The sequence below is a fragment of the Ursus maritimus genome, unplaced genomic scaffold (assembly GCF_017311325.1).
Source record: "Ursus maritimus isolate PB19 unplaced genomic scaffold, ASM1731132v1 scaffold_20, whole genome shotgun sequence".
NCBI lineage: Eukaryota > Metazoa > Chordata > Mammalia > Carnivora > Ursidae > Ursus > Ursus maritimus.
The window spans coordinates 46,331,509-46,350,068 of NW_024424453.1; the positions used below are offsets into that span (position 1 = coordinate 46,331,509).

Genomic DNA, 18,560 nt, shown 5'->3' on the forward strand with positions numbered 1-18,560 from the left:
GTACTTCATCTTTTTTAAGTTTTGTTTATTTATTTATTTATTTATTTATTTATTTATTTATTTATCTATCTATCTATCTATCTATCTATTTATTTGAGACAGAGAGTGAGAGAGGGAGAGCCGGAGCAGGGGGGCAGAGGGAGAGGGAGAAGCAGGCTCCCCACTGAGCAGGGAGCCTGATGCAGGTGAGCCAAAAGCAGATGCTTAACTGACCGAGCCACCCAGGTGTCCCTTATTCAAACACTTTTTTTTTTTTTTTTTTTAAAGATTTTATTTATTTGACAGAGATAGAGACAGCCAGCGAGAGAGGGAACACAAGCAGGGGGAGTGGGAGAGGAAGAAGCAGGCTCATAGCTGAGGAGCCTGATGTGGGGCCCGATCCCACAACGCCGGGATCACGCCCTGAGCCGAAGGCAGACGCTTAACCGCTGTGCCACCCAGGCGCCCCCCCTTATTCAAACACTTTAATTAAACAAGAAATAGTAGCCTAAGTACATTAATTAGAAATATGGAAGTAAACATATGAAACAGCAAAAGAGCTGAAAGTGGTTATTTCTAGGAAGTAGAATCTGGGCAGGAAGATGATTGCTTTCCACTTAGCATCATTTAGTAGTTTTAAAACTATGACTACGTATTTTAAAACTATGACTATGTATTACTTTGATTTTTTTAAAATAAGAGAAAAAAAACCACGGAGAGTGACCGTGTTAAGCATCTTATGGAGTGATATTATGAGGGCTAAGCTTTAGTCACCTCAGTCTTGCATTGGGAAGTGATATATGACTGGAAATTTAAAAATTGTTCCAAAGTGCCAATCCTTACAAATTGAACCACATCTTTTATACTTGTAGGTCGCTTATGGAAAACTCCAGCCAATCTTGAATACTATTTGGCATAAAATGTAACACAAAGATTGATATCTGATTTCATAGTCTAGAAAAGAGGAAATCTAGAAAAGACGAGAGGTATTTTTGCTTTTGCCAAAAAAAGCAACTTCTGCCTCCGAACACTTCTCACCCACCACTAACACCTACCCAGTTGTCTGAGTCAGAAACCTGGAAGTCCCCTTAACTCTTCCCTCTCCCTGACCCTGCATTTCTTTAAATGCCAGGTCTGTAGGTCCTACTTTACCTGGACCACTTTTCTCCATCTCAGCTACCTGCATCTAATAGCTTGTGTGTTCACTGTTCTTGTTTCCAGTTTTGCCCCTTCAAGGACATTCTCTTTGCTACAATCAGAGTGATATTTTATTTTAAAGATTTATTTATTCATTTTAGAAAGAGAGTAGGGGTGGCAGGGCGAGGGGCAGAGGGAGAGAAAGAATCTCAAGCAGACTCCCCACTGTGTGCAGAGCCGGACGTGGGGCTTGATCTCACTGAGATCATGACTTGAGCCAAAATCAAGAACTGGATGGTGAACAGACTGAGCCACCCAGAAGCCCCCGGAGTGATCTTTTAAAAGACAAATACAACCACATCACTTAGCCTAAGTGCTTCAATATTCTCCCATTGCATCCAAAATAAAATCCAAACCCCTGTAACAGAACCTTCCATTACCTAGCCCCTGTCCACCTGTTGGCGTCATCTGTCTTTACCTGTTGGTATGTCCTCTGTTTACTGAATTTTCAGATCCTCAAACGAACCAACGACTGTTTTTCTTTTGCCTTCAAGCCTATATGTATGCTGTTTTCTCTGCCTCAAACGTTCCCCTATTTAATTTGTACTCAATCTTCCTTCTTCCAGAAAGTCTTACCTGGCACCCTGGGCCCAGGTTGGCATGGCTCCCGTCTCTTCCCAGAGTTACCTGTCTCTTACCAGACCTGATGGTTTGGACTCCACGGAAGATACTTGTTTCTTTATCTGACCTCCCTTCTAGACTGTAAACTTTGTTTCTTTTATTTGACATTGTATCCTCAGCTCTGGCACATGGGAGGAGGAAATATCTGTTGAATAAGCAAATGAACAAGACTCAAATCTAGAAACAAGTGCAGGTTGATATTTGATTTTCAATCGAATAGAAATGGAATAAATATCTGCTTTTCTCTGGTAAGGTATAATACTAAATCTTGGTAAATTCATCTTTTTTTTTTTTTAAGATTTTATTTATTTGACAGAGAGAGCCAGCGAGAGAGGGAACACAAGCAGGGTGAGTGGGAGAGGAAAGAAGCAGGCTCCCAGCAGAGAAGCCTGATGCAGGGCTTGATCCCAGAACACCGGGATCACGCCCTGAGCTAAAGGCAGACGCCTAACGACTGAGCCACCCAGGCACCCCCTTGGTAAATTCATCTTTAAAACTCCCGAGTTCTCCAAGTGATCCAAGCTAGCTGCTACCCCAGATATAATCAATAATAATACTCAGTGCTTGGCTAAGAACTGGCTCCTAAACTATAGGTAGGTTATAGCGGTGTGATTTTTAAAAGAAACAGCAGATCCTTACACTCTCCCAATTTAAGGGACTCATGAAAAGATGCAGTTGGTAGACGAAACCTGGTGCCCAGATCCCTCGGTTAATTAAATAAACCTTGATAGGAACAGATTACAATTGACACCTGCCACTGCTCGGTGTCTGCGGCTCTATTTGGTTCCTGCAAGCAGCCAAATCTGCCTTTCATCCATCACATCTCTATTCCCCAGGTAAGTGAGATAAAAGCCCATATAAGTTTCCAGAATGAGGCATTGTTTCTCTCAGCCAAAAATCTGTAATTTCTCATTAGACTTTCAATAGCAACATTGAAGATGGGCAATTTCATTTGAAGCCAGTTGTACCAAGAACAAATGTCACTGCTGGGGATTGTACATCGTGTAATTAGGAAGCAAAATGGTGACATACGTACTGGGAGGACAGAGCAGATAAAACGTTTCTCCGGACGCGGCCCAAGCAGAAGTCTGCCCTGAAATTAGAGGAATGAATGAAACCAATACCTGTGAAAAAGTTTTCAGCATCACAAAGTAAATGAGAAAAACAGAGACTTGAGAGTTTTCTAAAAAGCTAAATGTATTCTTTCCATTTTTCATTTTAGGTTTTCATTACATACGTCCAATTGTTTGAATTTGACAGACGTTTTTAATATGAGCTAATGTTAAGTAGAAAAGCAAGTAACAGGACAATGTATAGAATATTAAAAGGTGGGAAAGAAAAATACATTTGTCTATTTGTGGAAGATTCTTGGAAGGATACACAAGTCATGGTAACAAGGGTTTTCTCAAGGGAGGGAGCTGGGGCGCTGCTGAAAAAGGCAGGGAGAGAATTTCACTACATACTCTTCCAATCCTTCTGGATTTTGAACCATGTGAATTCATTAATTTTTCAAAAAATATATAGATTAAGTTAAAATAATAGGAATAAGGTCATTAAAACAATGAAATGAAGAGGGAATAGTACACGACAATAGTTTATGGGCTTATTTGGAAAAAATTTAAAATTGGCAATTCTCTGTCAGACTTCAAAAGAAGTAAAAATTTTTTAATCCATGAAATCCCAAAGTCTGGGGGCTATTTCTAAATTTTTTTTTTCAACAAGCCTATCTTAAATGAATGATGTCTCATTCCAGCTAAAGAAGACACATGTGTCAGTTTGACCCATCACTGGGGATGTTGACTCTGGTCACTGGGTTAAGGTATCGTCAGTCAGTTACTCTGCCGTAAGGTTATTGTTTTATCCTTTGTACATAATTTGTGTGGAGACTTTGAGGCTAATATCCTGTCCCTCATCAAACTTTCACCCCTATTTTTAGCATTCCCTGATGATTGTGTAGGACTGTCATTCCTTCTCTATATATTAGTTGGCATTCTACTGCAAACAAGAGCTTTTCTTTCTGCCTTATTTGTTTGCTTATTTCTTTAGGCTATCCTAGATACACGAATTTTTATTTTATTTTATTCAAAGTGTTTAAGTCTGTTACTGTTATTATTTATTTTGATGCTTGTGTTGACCCAGATTTGGTTAGTGGAAAATCCTTTTTTTTTTTTTTTTCTTAAACTGTGGACAATTTAACCTGGCCTGACTGCATTTTATGATTGAAATTCTCTCCTGTCACATTTGTTCACTATATTATATAGTTTTCTGTTCCTCAAAAACACAGGCTGTTTAGTGCCTCAGGGCCTTTGCACTGGCTATTCCTTCTTTCTGCAATGCTTTTCTATCCATCTTCCCATGACTGGCTCCTTTGATTCATTCATGGTCCCCTCCTCAGAGAGTCTCATCTAAGTTAAGGCTAATTCCTTTCTCACTTTCTTACTCTCCCTCTCATTCTCTGTTCTCTATTTTCAACCTCTCCCGCTCCACTGTCTCCTAGGAGTATACAACATGTTCTAGCCTCTTCCACATAAATTGTTCTAGCCTTTACACATAAAACAAAACTAAACTAAACAAAAACAAAAACAGAACTCCCAAACCTTAAGATTTCTTCCCATTTCTCTTTAGTTTTGCCTTTCTCCTCCCATGTGTCCCTATCCCTTATCTTGTTGTCAGCCGAACTTCTAGAAAACATTGTCTATGTATACTCAAGCTCCACTTCTTTGCCTTCCATTTATACTTCCACCACTGCAAGCTGGGTTTATACTTTGTGCAAAAACTGAAGTTAAACTACTCTCACCAGGGTCACCAATGACCAGGGTGGTGGCTAGGCCATAAAATACTTTTGTGTGACCTGGAAAAAGGTGCCGTTCCTTCAAGGCACTTGCTTCCATCTGTCAGAAAATAGTCATGTTAAGCATACCAATCTGCAGTGTTCACAGTACATCATTCCCACTGACATTATGCAGTACACTACCTGCACGACCATACTCAAGGGCTCTGTCAGCAGCCTCCTTTCTCCAGCTTTATCTCACTTGACCACTCTCAAACCCACCCCCCTCCCCACGACCATCCCTCCTCTCAAAATGCTATCTTCCTTTGGCAACTGCAATACCATACTTGACCTTCTTGCTGCTCCTTTCTTATCTTCTCAGGCTCCCCTTCTTTGGACCTTCTCTTGACTATTAAGTACATTTCAGAGTCCTGTCCTGGTTTGTCTTCCTTTGTTCCTTGACCCATCTGAGTGATCTCAGTCACTTTCATTCAACAAACATTTACTGAGTGTCCAGTCTGTACCTGGCATTGGTCTAGGCACTGACCACTAGACTTTCCACATACGTGCTGATGAACTGTAAACACATCTATCTCAGACCAACATATCCAATGCTTCCCTGAAATCTGAACTTGAATACCAAATGGATTCCTCAAACTTAACTTTTTGTTTTAAAGACTTTATTTTTAACTAATCTCTACACCCAATGTGGGGCTTGAACTCACAACCCTAAGATCAAGAGTTGCACACTGCAATGATTGAGCCAGCCAGGCACCCCTCCTTAAACTTAACTTCCCCAGAGCTCATCATCTTTCTCTCCAGATCTATTCCTCTTTTCCCGTTTCAGCAAATTACATTCATACATTTGCCCAAGACTGAAAGCTGGAGTCGTCCTAGATGCCTTCCACTCTCCACTCAAGAAAGTAGTAAGTCTCATTTTTCTGTTTCCTAGGTATGTCTTGGCTTGGCCCACTTCTCCCCGTCGCTGTCACCATCACACTGGTCTCCATCCTCGTCTAACCCACTGTTGCTTTTCATATAGAATACCACAGCGGGCTCTTCCCTGGCTTCTGCCTCCTGGCCCTCCTCCTGTGAATTAATTCATCTGGAGGATTCTTCCTATGACACAGGCTGGTGATTCATTCTTCCCCCATCCACAGTGAATTCCTTTTAGTTTCTGCACATGTCCCTCTCTCTCTAGTCTCTGAATTCTTGCCTATGCCGTTTCCTCTGCCCAGAGGAGCTCACTCGTGCACTCCTGTCTCCTCACCTTGCTGACACCACCTTTTCCTTCCGGCTTCCATAGAGATCTTCCTTTATCTGGGAAGCCTTCCCAGAGACTCAAAATCTGGGACAGGTTTTTGTTTTGTTTTGTTTTCTGGGCTGCCATAGTAAACCAGTAGCATTTATCACACCATTGGTTACTTATCTGTTAATTGGCCTCTATCTCCTTCTAAATTTAAGTATCTAAGAGGGAAGGGACCCAAGGGTGCCTGGGTGGCTCAGTCTTAAGCGTCTGCCTTCTGCTTAGGTCATGATCTCAGGGTCCTGGGATTGAGCCCTAAACCAGGCTCCCTGCTCAGTGGAGAGTCTGCTTCTCCCTCTGCCCCTCCTCCCTGCTCATGCTCACTCTGTCTCTCTCTCTCAAATAAATAAAATCTTTTACAAAAATAAAATAAAGAGGGAAGGGACCCTGCCTTTCTTGTCAACATTGAAACCCTGGGACCCAGCGTAGTGACTGACACATAGCAGGTGCTCAGTAAATATACGCTGAATGAATGCATAATCGGATGAGTATGCGATATGGAATCCAAAAAGCCCGGCCCTGACTCCCCATGGGAAGTTTAGAAAGTCTTTTTTGAGTCTGTACCTCAATTTCCTCACTTGTAATGTGAAAATACACAGTTGGCCCTTGAACAAGGCAGGTGTTATGAGTGCTGACCACCCCCATAATTAAAAATCCTTATACAACTTTTGACTCCCCCCAAACTTAACTACTAATAGCCTACTATTGACTGGAAGGCTTCCTGATAGCATAAACAGTCAATTAACACATATTTTGTATTAAATATGTATTATACACTGTATTCGGACAACAAAGTAAAAGAAAATGTTATAAGGAAACCGTAAGGAAGAGAAAATACATTTATAGTACTGTACTGTATTTATTGAAAAAAATTCATGGGTTTGTATAGAGCAGGTCCACTTATACATGGATTTTTTAAATAAATATACATACAATACTGTAAATGGTATTTTCTCTTACGATTTTAATAATGTTTTTTAATCTGGCTTATCTTAATTATAAGAATTCATTATATATCCCTTCCCCTAGAATTTGGGCTCTGTGATTTCTTGGCCAAAAGATCATGACAGAAGAATGCTGTGATAATTTGGGGGGTTCAGATCTTAAGAAACCAGCAACTTCCCTTTTGTTTCTCTTGGGATGATTGCTGGTGGAACCCAGATACTTTGCCATGGGGCAGGCAGCTTCCCGTTGCTTCTGGAGAGGCCCACACGGAGAAGACTCGGGCCTGCAAGACTGCAGCCCACAGCTGAGGCTGAGCTCCCAGGCAGCAGTCATCACCAACTAGCCAGCCCTGTGAACGAGCCACCTTGGAAGTGGATCCTCCAGCCCTGTTTGAACGTCCATCCCCATGCCGTAGAGACCCTTCCTCCCCGAGCCTGGCCTAAGCTGCAGATTCTGGGGCTAAATAACTGAATGTGGTTGTTTTAAGATCTAAGTTCGGGGGCAGTTTGCTGTGCAACGGGTGATAACCAGAACAGATTTTGCTACCCACAAGGGGAATGTTGCTGCCACATAGGGTGCGGCATTGGCTTTGGGACCTGGCAGCCGTCGGAAGTCAGAAAGGCCTCCAGGAGGATAGGAGGTCGGTGGGGAGGGCTTAACAGAGCTGGGAAAAATGTTCTCTGGAGCTAAAGGAAAGGAGAGTCTAGTTACATAGGGAAGTTTGGCAATACTGACGCCATTGCCTCCTGTAATGCAGAAAATAGAAAGTATACTTCCTGAACTCAGCGACCTAGCTAAGGAGTTTTCTGGGCTGAGTGTCCAAAGTGCTGCCTGCTTTCTTCTGGCTGCACAGCCAGTCTTTATCATGATACACGTGTAAACCAGTCATGTTGTCAGAGACATGATGCCCATGCACCAAATCATATACACCCTCTGGCTTCTCCAGGTCCTCGAAGGGTTGGCCCTGGCACAATGAGAGTGGCTAACTCCAGCCTTCCAGGCTGCTCCCCCCTCTTGGGGAAGTGACACACAGAAGGCCAACAATGTCAGCACTGCCATCTTAGATGACCAGATACGGGTCAGAAGACCAGCTCCCTCAAAATCAGCTTTCCTCACTCTTCCATACTGTCACTTCTCCTCGCTCCCATGATTTTCATTACATATATATATTAAAACATGTTTATAATAAATGCAAAAGTTACAAAGAATAACCAACCCTTCCCTCCACCATAAACACAGTCCTGCATTTTGTTTACCTTTCCATTGTTCTCCTTCGCAGTTTTACTACACGTGTGTGTATCCCTACCTACTGATATATTTAATTTTGCTTATTTCTGTAGTAACAGAAATGGAATCGAGGTGCATGCCATCTCTTCTGAGTTGCTTTATTCTCTCAATATTGTGTTCATGGGTTTCACCTACTTAGTTTTTGTCTTAATCTTTGTAACCAATCCATAAAATAATCGGTAACTTACTATGTTCTGGCACAATGTGGTGTGCATATCGGGTGATCAATAAACACCGTGTGATGATGCTTTGTCGGGTATGTCCACAGAATGGCCAGAAGCTCATTATCGTGCAGGTGTCCTTGCCACACTTGAAGAACAGGAGTTTCCAGACGAGGTAGAAAACTTTCAGGCAAAAGTGAAAACTGGATCACTTGATATAAATCTTTGCAATGCCTGGATACTCCCCCAGTCCATAAATTCATTATTTAATTTGACAACCTCATTTTCTAAGAAAAAAACTTTCTGTGTGCCTGGGTGGCTCAGTCCGTTAAGCCTCTGCCTGCAGCTCAGGTCATGATCCCAGGGTCCTGGAATCAAGTCCCATGGCAGGCTTCATGCTCAGCGGGGAGTTTGTTTCTCCCTCTCCCCCTCACCCCACTCTCTTGCTCTTTCACTCTTTCTCTCAAATAAATAAAATCTTTTAAAAAAATTTCTAGCAAGAAAAAACTAATAAAGCTTGAAAAGTCCGTCTTTCACATTATCCCTGCCTAGAAGTTTTCCCATTACTGCAAAGAAGTGAGAGCAAACTATCAGTGAAGGAATGGAGAAAATCCGTCTCATCCACTACTTTAAGTACTTAGCATAAGTAGTATCGAGAAATCTTTCCTACAATGTAAAGATGAAAACAAAAATAATTGTTAATCCTCTGGACATCGGACTAACAGGCTTAGTATTTTTCTACGGATCAGAGCATTTGTTTCTTCAGCCAGTCGCCACTCAGTGGTTTGGCTTTTTGGTGCTCATCTTTACCGCCTTTGGCAATCACCTCTCGAACTTTAAAAAATTGTGATGTTTGTGTCCCGGGAAATTCTAATAATCCAGGATGGTGCCGAGGCCTGGGGATTTTTAAAAGCTCCAGAGACTCTTCTATGCAGCAGAGTTTGAGAGCCACTGTCCTAAGCCACTTTGTCCTCTTCCCACGTGTCTAGCACGGTGCCTGGTGGAAAGTGACACTCAGAATGAATACATAATGTTCTACTTGTCAGGAAGGAGAAGCATAGTCTCTAGTGTCCGAACCACAAACTCTCCAGGTGCCCTGGGCAAAGACAACAAGGAGGCGCGTCCTGCCAAGCAAGTGGGGGAGGGAGATGCCGCCGGCGTCCAGGTCTCTCTCTCGACTAACTAGAAAGTGTCCACCCTGAAGCTCAGGTACCGTCCAGCCACGTCCAGAAGGCCTCAGAAAACACAAGTTCAACTAAGAAGTTCAAGGGGTGCCAGACTGTTTCCTGTTTCCACAAACGAGGCAGACGCTGAAAAGGCAGGTGTGGGTACTTTGAGCTCAGGCCCAAGTCGAGTCGACTCTAAAGCCAACCTGGAATCTTCTGCTCCAAACTGCAGTGTGGCCGCTCTCCCCGCGTGGGGAGAACGGCGCGAGTGGGGGATGGGCACCACGACGAGCCGGGGTAGGCCTGTTCTGCGGGGTCAGCGGTGCTGCCCCGGACGCTGCGAGAGAGCAGCTGCGCAACCACCCGCGGGTGCACGTGGCCCGGCTGCAGCCGCTGTCCAGGGGCGCGCGGCGGCTGGGGCAGCGGGGCCGCGGACTACAAGTCCCGGCATGCCTCGGGCAGCGGCGGGTAGGCCCCGGAGCCCGGCCCGGAGGCCAGCCCGGCTCAGGCGTGCGCAGTGTTTCTCGGGAGTGGCGGGGCGGGTCCTCCCAGGCTGTCAGCTGTGGCCCGGGGCGCCCGGGCGGCGGTATTTGCGGCCATTGGCGGAGAGACGGGAGGGGCGGGGCCCCCGCGAGCCGCTGTGGGCAAAGCCGTGCGCGCGGAGGCAGGCAGGCGGCCGGCTTGGGGAGGCGCGGGTCGGGCTGCTGCGTTCCATCCTGGCCATGGCAGCGGCGCCCCTGAAAGTGTGCATCGTGGGCTCGGGGAACTGGTGAGCGGCGGCGGGCAGGCGGTGCGGGCTCCGCCTCCAGGAAGCCCCTCTCCCGGGCGGGCTAGGGCCGCGCGTCCCCGCCGCAGCGTGGGCACCGGGCACCGCGCGCAGGGAGGCGGGGCGGGCGGCCTCGCGGCCGGGCTGGGCACCGCGCACCCGGGGAGGCCGCGCCGAGACACTGGCCCGGGAGGCCTTGGGCCCGCGTGCCCGCGGAGGGCAGCACGGCGAGAGGGTACTGCGCGTCCGCGGGCACCTGTCTGCGCTCTCGTCACCGCGCGGCGGACGCACGGAGGCCACCTGCTCGCCACGCCCGGGTGTTTTGCGCACCATTCTAAGAGCGTTCTCCAGTCTCCTGGGCGGGTCGCGTGGGTCGAGGAATCGGTGGAGACGCGAGCGTTTTTGCTGTAGTTTCGGTATTGAGGAAACCGAAGCAGAGAGGGGCTTAAGGGCTCTTGCCACCAGGTCGTGGACGGGACCGGCGCTGTCCTTCCAAGTGCGGGTCTCACCCACCGCTTCTGATAACGTCCAGTATCTTAGGAAGGTTATGTAGATAAGAAAAGCCAAGTTCAACAGGCCCGGCTCCCGGAGTAGTCCAGCGGCCTTGGGGATTCTCTGGAGGGGTATTTGCGAAGCTTTGCATCTCCTTTAGGCTTTATATGACTTTTAACATTTATACAAGCACTTTGTGACAGGCGCTCTCCTAAGCACTTTGTAAATGTCGGCTCTTTTAGTTGCCTTTATCAAACTTCGCTACTCTGGTGTGTTGGGTGAGTGTAGAGGAAAGTGAGGCCAGGTTGGGTGGGAAGAAGCAAAATATAATAACAGCCTCTGATATTTTCAATCATTTTTCCATTGCGCACTTTTTTTTTTCGCACATCCGAAGGGCGGGTATAGAATAATTCAGAGTTGTGTCCTTTCAGTGCTTGTGCTTCTCTGTGGCCGGACACTCATCACAGTTAAGGCTTCTAGGAGAGCTGCAGCATTAGGAGTGGTCCTAATTACTGGTGTTACTTTGTCTTTCTCTTTGACCTGGCCCAGAAAGTTCTTGGAGGAAATCTTATCTGGTTCTCCACTTTTCCATCCCAATAAGGCTGCTGGCCTCTCCCTGTGCCACACCCCCACCCCCTTCAGGCAAGGTAATGATTTATTTCATTATCTGTTACCACTCCTTCCTATCCAGCTCTTGAGAACAGGCATCTACCCTAGTGCCTGGCATATGCTAAATAAAAATTAAATGAATGTTGGAAAACTAATTTTTAAAAAATGTAATTATATTTGATTAGGTAACATATTCACGTTCAAAAACCGGAAGGTACCAAAAACCCCACACAAAAACAGTGAAATACCTGACACTCACACTTGTCTCCCAGGATATTTCCTGGAGGAAAACCAATAATGAATCAGTCTCTTCTGGCCTTTCTGAAGGAATTCCTTCAGATGCCAGCGAATGCTTACATATATTCCTTTCCCTCTCTGCCCTGCAGATACCAGGATATTATGCACTTTTCTGTAAACTTTTTTTGGCCAGCAACAGAATGTTCTATACAACATTTAGTGGAGTTGGTACCTCTCCGCTGCAAAGCTTCATTTCGACTTCCAGGTTGACTTTGCCAGTTTTGATCCCAAGGTCACCTGAATGAGATTACAGCAGCCCCGTTGGCCAGGGGACTGGAAAAGTACTCCTTTAGCACATGTTCTTTTAACATTAGTTTCCTCTTCTGTAAGAGGACACAGAGCCACAGATGACAGAGCCTTTTCCTAATTTGCAAGATGCAGAAGGAGCACGGCTTTGCCACGCTGGATTTGGGCCTGGAGCAGGAGTAGTGAAGTAAACCTCCTGCCCCCTCCAGTGGGATTTGGCTGCCTTCCCATGGCTTCACTCTGATGTACTTGACTGTTTTCTTGGCCCACTCCAGCCCAAGGAAATGGAGTAGAATTTGGCTAGTGACCTCAGAGTGCAGCAATTGAGAAATGTGCCATCCTGATGGTTTGGGCTGGCTGCCCAGCTCCATTAATTATGGGATCAGACAGGAACATTGTTGTTCACACTCGAGTCCTAGAGAGAGGATCACGACCTCCCCAGAGAGATTTCAGAAATCTGGGAACTGAAAACGGCATGGAGAGTCTTCCTAGGGCCCGTGGGGTGTTCAGCTCTGGTCAGCAGGCATTTCCAGCAATGCAGGCACAATGGTACAGAATCCTTGCCTATAAAGAATTTACCTTCAGGGCTGAGATCAATTGTAAGATAAATTCAGAAGAAATGGAAAGTGGAATGTAGTATCTGTCACAAGGTTAGTTAGATGTTACATTTTAAATAGTGTTGTGTAAAGTGTGGTCCAAAGACCACCCGCAACAGAATGACCACTGAGGCTACACTTGCTGACTCATAATCCCTGAGGGTGCAACAGATTTTTCCTTATGGGACTTTGGCCTTCTGCTAATTTTGAAATATTATCTGGAGATGGACCTGCCCTTCCAGATTTGGTCCTTAATTCAAGAATGTGAAGTTGCTTAAGCAATGTTTAAACTTAGGACTTTGAAGTGGCTGAACGTGGCTGTGTAAATAAAGGTGTTGTCACATCTAAACCCATAACTAAAAGGTGGCTATCATGCTCGCATTTGAGTGCCCTGTCCCATGAAAATGATCATTAATTGCAATACAGATAACAAATCTAGCTGACTTGGCCAGGAGCTTCAGCTTGGAATGACACGGGGGTAAAGTCAAGGGGTTGTATATTGTGCCTTTGTCCTGTCCTTTGGCACCTCCTTTTCTGTAGACAGGTCAGAGGGAGGAGGCCCAAGTGGCCCTCATGCATCCGGCTGAGCCCTGCGATGGTGCCCAATAGCTGGGATGCAGGGAGGTGCTTCCTTTTTTTTTTTTTTTTTTTAAAGATTTTATTTATTTATTTGACAGAGAGAGCCAGCCAGCGAGAGAGGGAACACAAGCAGGGGGAGTGGGAGAGGAAGAAGCAGGCTCATAGCGGAGGAGCCTGATGTGGGGCTTGATCCCAGAACGCCGGGATCACGCCCTGAGCCGAAACTGAGCCACCCAGGCGCCCCAGGGTGGTCCTGACCTGCCTGGCTTTTCATGACCCTGGGAACTCAGAAAAACAACAAAAAGAAAAAACAAACATAAATTTTCCTAAGTTCCTCCAAAGGTGAAACAAAGTTTCTTCATCAGAACTTTGGGAAAATGACCCAGACACAGGGCAAGATCCGGTTCTAGCGTTGAAACCTCAGGGCTGTATTTACAGCCAAACCTCTAGTAGGGAGCATATGTCCAAGCCCCCAAGCCCCTTTGGAGGCAGAGTAATGCAGGAGGGGCTGGGGATTCCTACTCCTTGGGTTTCAATCCTGGTCCACTATTTGGCAGCCATAAGGCCTTGAGCGAACTGCTTCTTCAAGAATCATTGGTTATGATATTGGTACCTACTGTCTAGGATTTTGGTGAGGATGAAATGACAGGATGGGGAGAGCACAAAGTGACCGGCACTCTATTACAGACATCAGCTCCTGCTATTGTTTATGTGATCAACCTCGACCAGCACCATCATTAAGTCACCAAATGGATCCAGTTGGAATCTGACCAAGAAGCAGAGGCAGAGAAGGGAGAGAAGGTGAAAGACAAAGAGTGGAACTGATTTGCAGCTGGAGGAGTTGGGGCAGTTGTTTCTCTCTTGCCCTCATTTTCACCATCACCCCACAGCTGGACTGAGGGCAGGGACAGCTTTGGCCTACTTGCACTGATGACCGGAGCTGGATGTGGGTGACTCTTTTTGGTCTGCTGGAACCATCTGAATGCAGTGTTGTGGCCCTTAGCCCTGCTCTGTCACCCTTTTGTCTATGCTGCTCCAGTTTTTCCAGTGGTTCTTGCTGCATGCCCACATGGAGTGTCAGAAGCGGTCTGAGCCGCTGTAAATGAGCTCCCCTGAGGTCAGAAATAATCCCTTCCCTGTCCATAGGGGCCACTGACATTACCTCTGCTTTGGGAGCCAGAGGGATAGTTGAATGGTAGGATGGGTGGGAGCTGAACTGGGAAAAGATCAGAGTTCCCTTGTGAACCAGAGTGAGTGAGAGTTGGTACAACTAAAACCCAGAAAAAGCCCTGATACTTAACTGCCTGTTTCCATCACCTCTGCCCCCTGATCTGTACAGAAGTCCTCCAGCTTAACGATGGTTCGACTTACACTTTTCGACTTCATGATGGTGCAGAAGTGATATGTATTCAGTAGAAACCGTAGTCCGAATTGTGAATCTGGATCTTCTCCCGGGCTGGGGCTGTGCAGTGGGTCCTCCGTCATGATGCCGGGCAGCGGCTGCAGCACCCGGTCAGCCACCAATCACAAGGGCGAACTGGTGGTACATGGACATCCCGTTCTTTTTGTCACTTTCAGGGCAGCGTTCAGTCAGTTACCTGAGCTAGTCAACACGTCATTGTGAAATAGGCTTTGTGTCCAGTGATTTCGCCCAACTGTAGGCTTACGTAAGTGTTCTGGGCACGTTGCAGTTCAGCTAAGCTAAGCTAAGCTATGGTGTTCGGGAGGTGAGGGGTACTAAATGCATTTTAGGATATTTCAAACTTACGGATGGGTCTCTTGGAACATAACCCCATTGTAAGCTGAAGAAGATCTGTATACAAACCATGGCTGCTCTTGTAGGGGTGAGTGAGGAGCTCCCAGTTCTCCTCCCTGAGCCTTTCACCACTGTCATTATCATTCTCTTCCACGTCCTCCCTCCCCAGGAGGTCGTTTTCCCTCGTGTCAGGTGTGTGCATTACTTCATTTAAGCCTCATAACAAGCCTGTGTAGTACTGTTGTTCTCCCGATTTTAGATGACAAAATGGAAATGCAGAGAAAACTTTTCGAGGTCAGTGGTTAATAAGGTGAAGTTGAAGCCCAGATCCTTGTACATCTAACAGCCTTGTTTCTATAAATTGTTGTCATTTTCATTGAAAAGCATACTTTTCCCTGAGGACAAACCTCATCATCACAGAAATATTGAATATCTGATATCTTACCCTCCCAACAAAAGTCTAGTATAACCGTATTCCACTTAAGAAAAATCAAATTGAGGGGCGCCTGGCTGGCTCAGTTGGTGGAGCACGCGACTCTTGATCTTGGGGTTGTGAGTTCGAGCCCTGTGTTGGGTGTAGACATTGCTTAAAAACCTTGAAAGAGAGAGGGAGGAAGGGAGGGAGGGAGGAAAGAAAAGAAAAAAAGAAAGAAAGAAAAGGAAGAAAGAGAGGTCAAATTGAAATGTGGCCTTGAAAATTGTCATTGTCACCCTCTATAACCGGCCTCCCTCCTCTTGTACCCATGGCAGATAATCATAATGCCCTATTTTGAAGGCAGCTGATCTTCCTAAAATTAATCTAGCAGAATAATTATTAGAAAAACCTTATATCTGAGTGAAAAATCTGTCACTCTAACTTCCATCCCTTAATCTCCGAGCACTGCCTGGGGGAGCCCACTCTGTTCTAAGACATCCCATTGGATAAGTCTTACGTCTGCTCCGTCCGTCTTCTCTGCGGCAAGCCGGGTAGTATCTCCAGGTCTGTCAGTGGTTGCTGGTGGGGGTCCGCACTAGCCAGGTCTCCCTTCTCTCTCTTCCCCTCATGCCTCACCTCCATGCTTGGTGATGTTGCAGACTAACTGCAGCATGCCAGAAGTCTTCTGGGTTTTCTTAAGGTTATACTGGTGGCATTTGGCCATCATTCCCCTTTGGGGCTCAGTCCCTTCCACATTTGGGAGCTGGGAATGGAATCAATTTTCTGCTGCTGCCTGACCGTATCCCCCAAAACTTAATGGCCTCAAGCAGTCGTCATTTATTAGCTCATGATTGTGGGAATCAACAATCTGAACCAAGCTGGAAGGGTCTTCTGCTGGTCTAGCCTGGGCTCACTCAGAAGGCTGAGGTCCGGTGATGGGTTGGCTGGGACTCTTGGTCCTAGATGACATCCTTCGTGTGTCTGGCAGTGGGCAGGCTTCTGCCAGGGTGAGAGGAGTGACCGAGCTGTGTGTCTCTCATTTGTCAGCAGGCTAGTTTGGACTTCTCCATTTGGTGGCTGGATTCCAACAACAGCAAGAGAGAGCACATATAAGTACCTCATCTAAGTGGAATCCTGCAGTATTTGTCTTTCTTGTAGCTGGCTCACTTGACTTAGCATAATGTCCTCAAGGTTCATCTGTGATGTCCCATGTGTTAGAATATCCTTCCCTTTAAGGCTGAATAATATGTCATTGTGTTTATATAGTACATTTTGTTTGTTTATTCATTCATCCTTCAATGGACACTTGGGTTTCTTCCACCTTTTGGCTGTTGTGAATACAGTGGTCCCTCTTACCCACGAGGAATACGTTCGAAAACTCCCCAGTGGATGCCTAGAATTGTGGATAGTACAGAACCCATAAAGACCACGTTTTTTCCTATACGTACGTATCTGGGATAAAGTCTGACCTATAAATTAGGCACAGTAAGAGATTACCAACAATAACCAATAAAATAGAACAGTTACAACAATATTATAAGTTATGCGAATGTGGTTCATCACCCTTGAAATACCTAATTGGACTGTACTCCCCTTTCCTGTGATGATGTGAAATGATCAGCTGCCGACATCATGAGGTGAAGTGAGGTGAATGGCACAGGGATTGGGACCTGGCATTTGGGGGGGGGGGAGGGTAAGTGAAAGCACAGCAAACAGAAAGGGCAGATGAGGGGGACCTCTGTAAGGCTGCTATGACTGTGGGTGTACAAACATCTGAGTCCCTGCTTTCCATTCTTTGGGGTCCATACCCTGAAGTGGAATTGTCGGATCATATGGTAATTCTATTTTTAGTTTTTTTGATGAAGCACTGTAGTGCTTCCCATGACAGCTGCACCGTGGTACGTGCCCTCCTGCAGTGCCCAAGGGGTCCGATTTCTGAACACCCTCACTAACACTCATTATATTTACGGTTTTGTTCATTTGGGTCCCCCCCCCCCCGCCCCCGTAGTAACCATCCTAATGGGTGTGAGGTGGTATGTCTTTTGTTAACCGCATGTCATGTGGCATGTGCAATTTTGCATCCCGTTTTTTGTTAAATGTAACATTCTGTCGTAAGCTGTGTCTTCTGCCCTTTGCATGCTGATAGATAGAAAGGCTTTTTTCCTCTTCCCCCCTCCTTTTCTTTGTGAAGTTGCATACATTGATCTTTTTTCCCCTCTGTGGTTCCTTGCTTTGATTTTAAGCTGAGAAAGCTTCCCGATCCAGAGATCAAATAAACATTCACCAAGTGGAATCTGTATTTAAAATACTTGATTTTTCACATTTGCATCGAATACTCTGGCATTTGATTGTACTTTAAAAGCCCTTTAACGCAAAGAATTACACAAAATGTTAACAGTGGTTCTCCCTGGGAGGTGAGATTATTCATAATTGTCTTTTCATCGTTCATGTATTGCTTTTCCGAGTAAAAAAGTAGATGTTATTTAAAGCAAAGCTTACCACCCTCTTCCCTTGGTTACATAGTCAGATCACCTCTGGAAGAGACTGGGCCGTGGATGTGGAAAATCTGGCTGACCCCTTGCTCATTCCCCTCACTGGGTCTTAGTTTCTTCTGTACAAAGGAGGAGGTACCATAGGGTCCTTTCTGGCCCAGAAGGATTTCACATTCAGTGGAGGAGCATGGGCCACCAGAATTCTGTCGGGTTCGCACCTGGCTTGGTAGGTGGCCGTTCCTTGGCTGATGGAGCACGTGCCCTGCCTGATGAAAACACTACATCTTTTTAGAGAGGAAAGGGCAAGAAGGCAAGAGAGTGAATACCCAGGGGGCTGGGGTGGAGGTATGCCAAGCCTGAGGTTAGGACCTCCCGCAGGTGGGTGTCCATCCAGCTGGGACCCAGGGAGGGAGTCGAGAGTTGAAGACAGGGCCTGGGGTGTGACTGTGACCCTCTGGTCATCCACTAACCACCTGTGTGCTCTCTGGGCTTCAGTTTCTTCATGTAAAAAAAGTGGGGATAATAGAGGCACCTGGGTGAGTCCATTAAACTTCTGACTCTTGATTTCAGCTCAGGTGATGATCTCAGGGTTGTGAGATCGAGCCCCGTATTGGGCTTTGTGCTGGGTGAGGAGCCTGCTTAAGATTCTCTCTCTCCCTCTCCCTTTGCCCCTTCTCTCTCTTTCTCTCCCTCTTTAAAAAAAAATGGGGATAATAGATGGATATTGTAATATATGTAATATATATAATATAAAAAATAATGATAATAATAAAACCTGCCTCAAAGGGTTGCTGAGGCATGAAACAGATAATGTGGGTAAGATATGAAAGCAGTGCTATGGTGGTAATCATACAGCATATATAAATGTATCCGATCAACA

At 45.8% G+C, this 18,560-nt stretch overlaps 1 protein-coding gene and 1 long non-coding RNA gene across 5 annotated transcripts in view; one reads left to right on the forward strand and one right to left on the reverse strand.

Annotated features, from left to right (window-relative positions):
• Nucleotides 1–1,412: 1,412 nt before the first annotated feature.
• Nucleotides 1,413–8,613, reverse strand: LOC103680134. Its single transcript, XR_573059.2, has 3 exons — nt 8,294–8,613; nt 2,834–2,890; nt 1,413–1,942 (listed from the first exon to the last, which is right to left on the reverse strand). It is a non-coding gene; the product is annotated as an uncharacterized LOC103680134 (long non-coding RNA).
• A 1,452-nt stretch (nt 8,614–10,065) lies between these two features.
• GPD1L (glycerol-3-phosphate dehydrogenase 1 like) overlaps nt 10,066–18,560 on the forward strand; it is a 119,208-nt gene continuing 110,713 nt past the window's right edge. For all 4 annotated transcript variants that reach the window (XR_005836593.1, XM_040636898.1, XM_040636896.1 and 1 more), the window contains exon 1: nt 10,066–10,201. Coding sequence is in view for 3 of the 4 variants with exons in the window: in XM_040636898.1 (XP_040492832.1) it covers nt 10,155–10,201 (47 nt within the window). In the remaining variant the exon portion in view is untranslated. The remainder of the gene's footprint in view (nt 10,202–18,560) is intronic.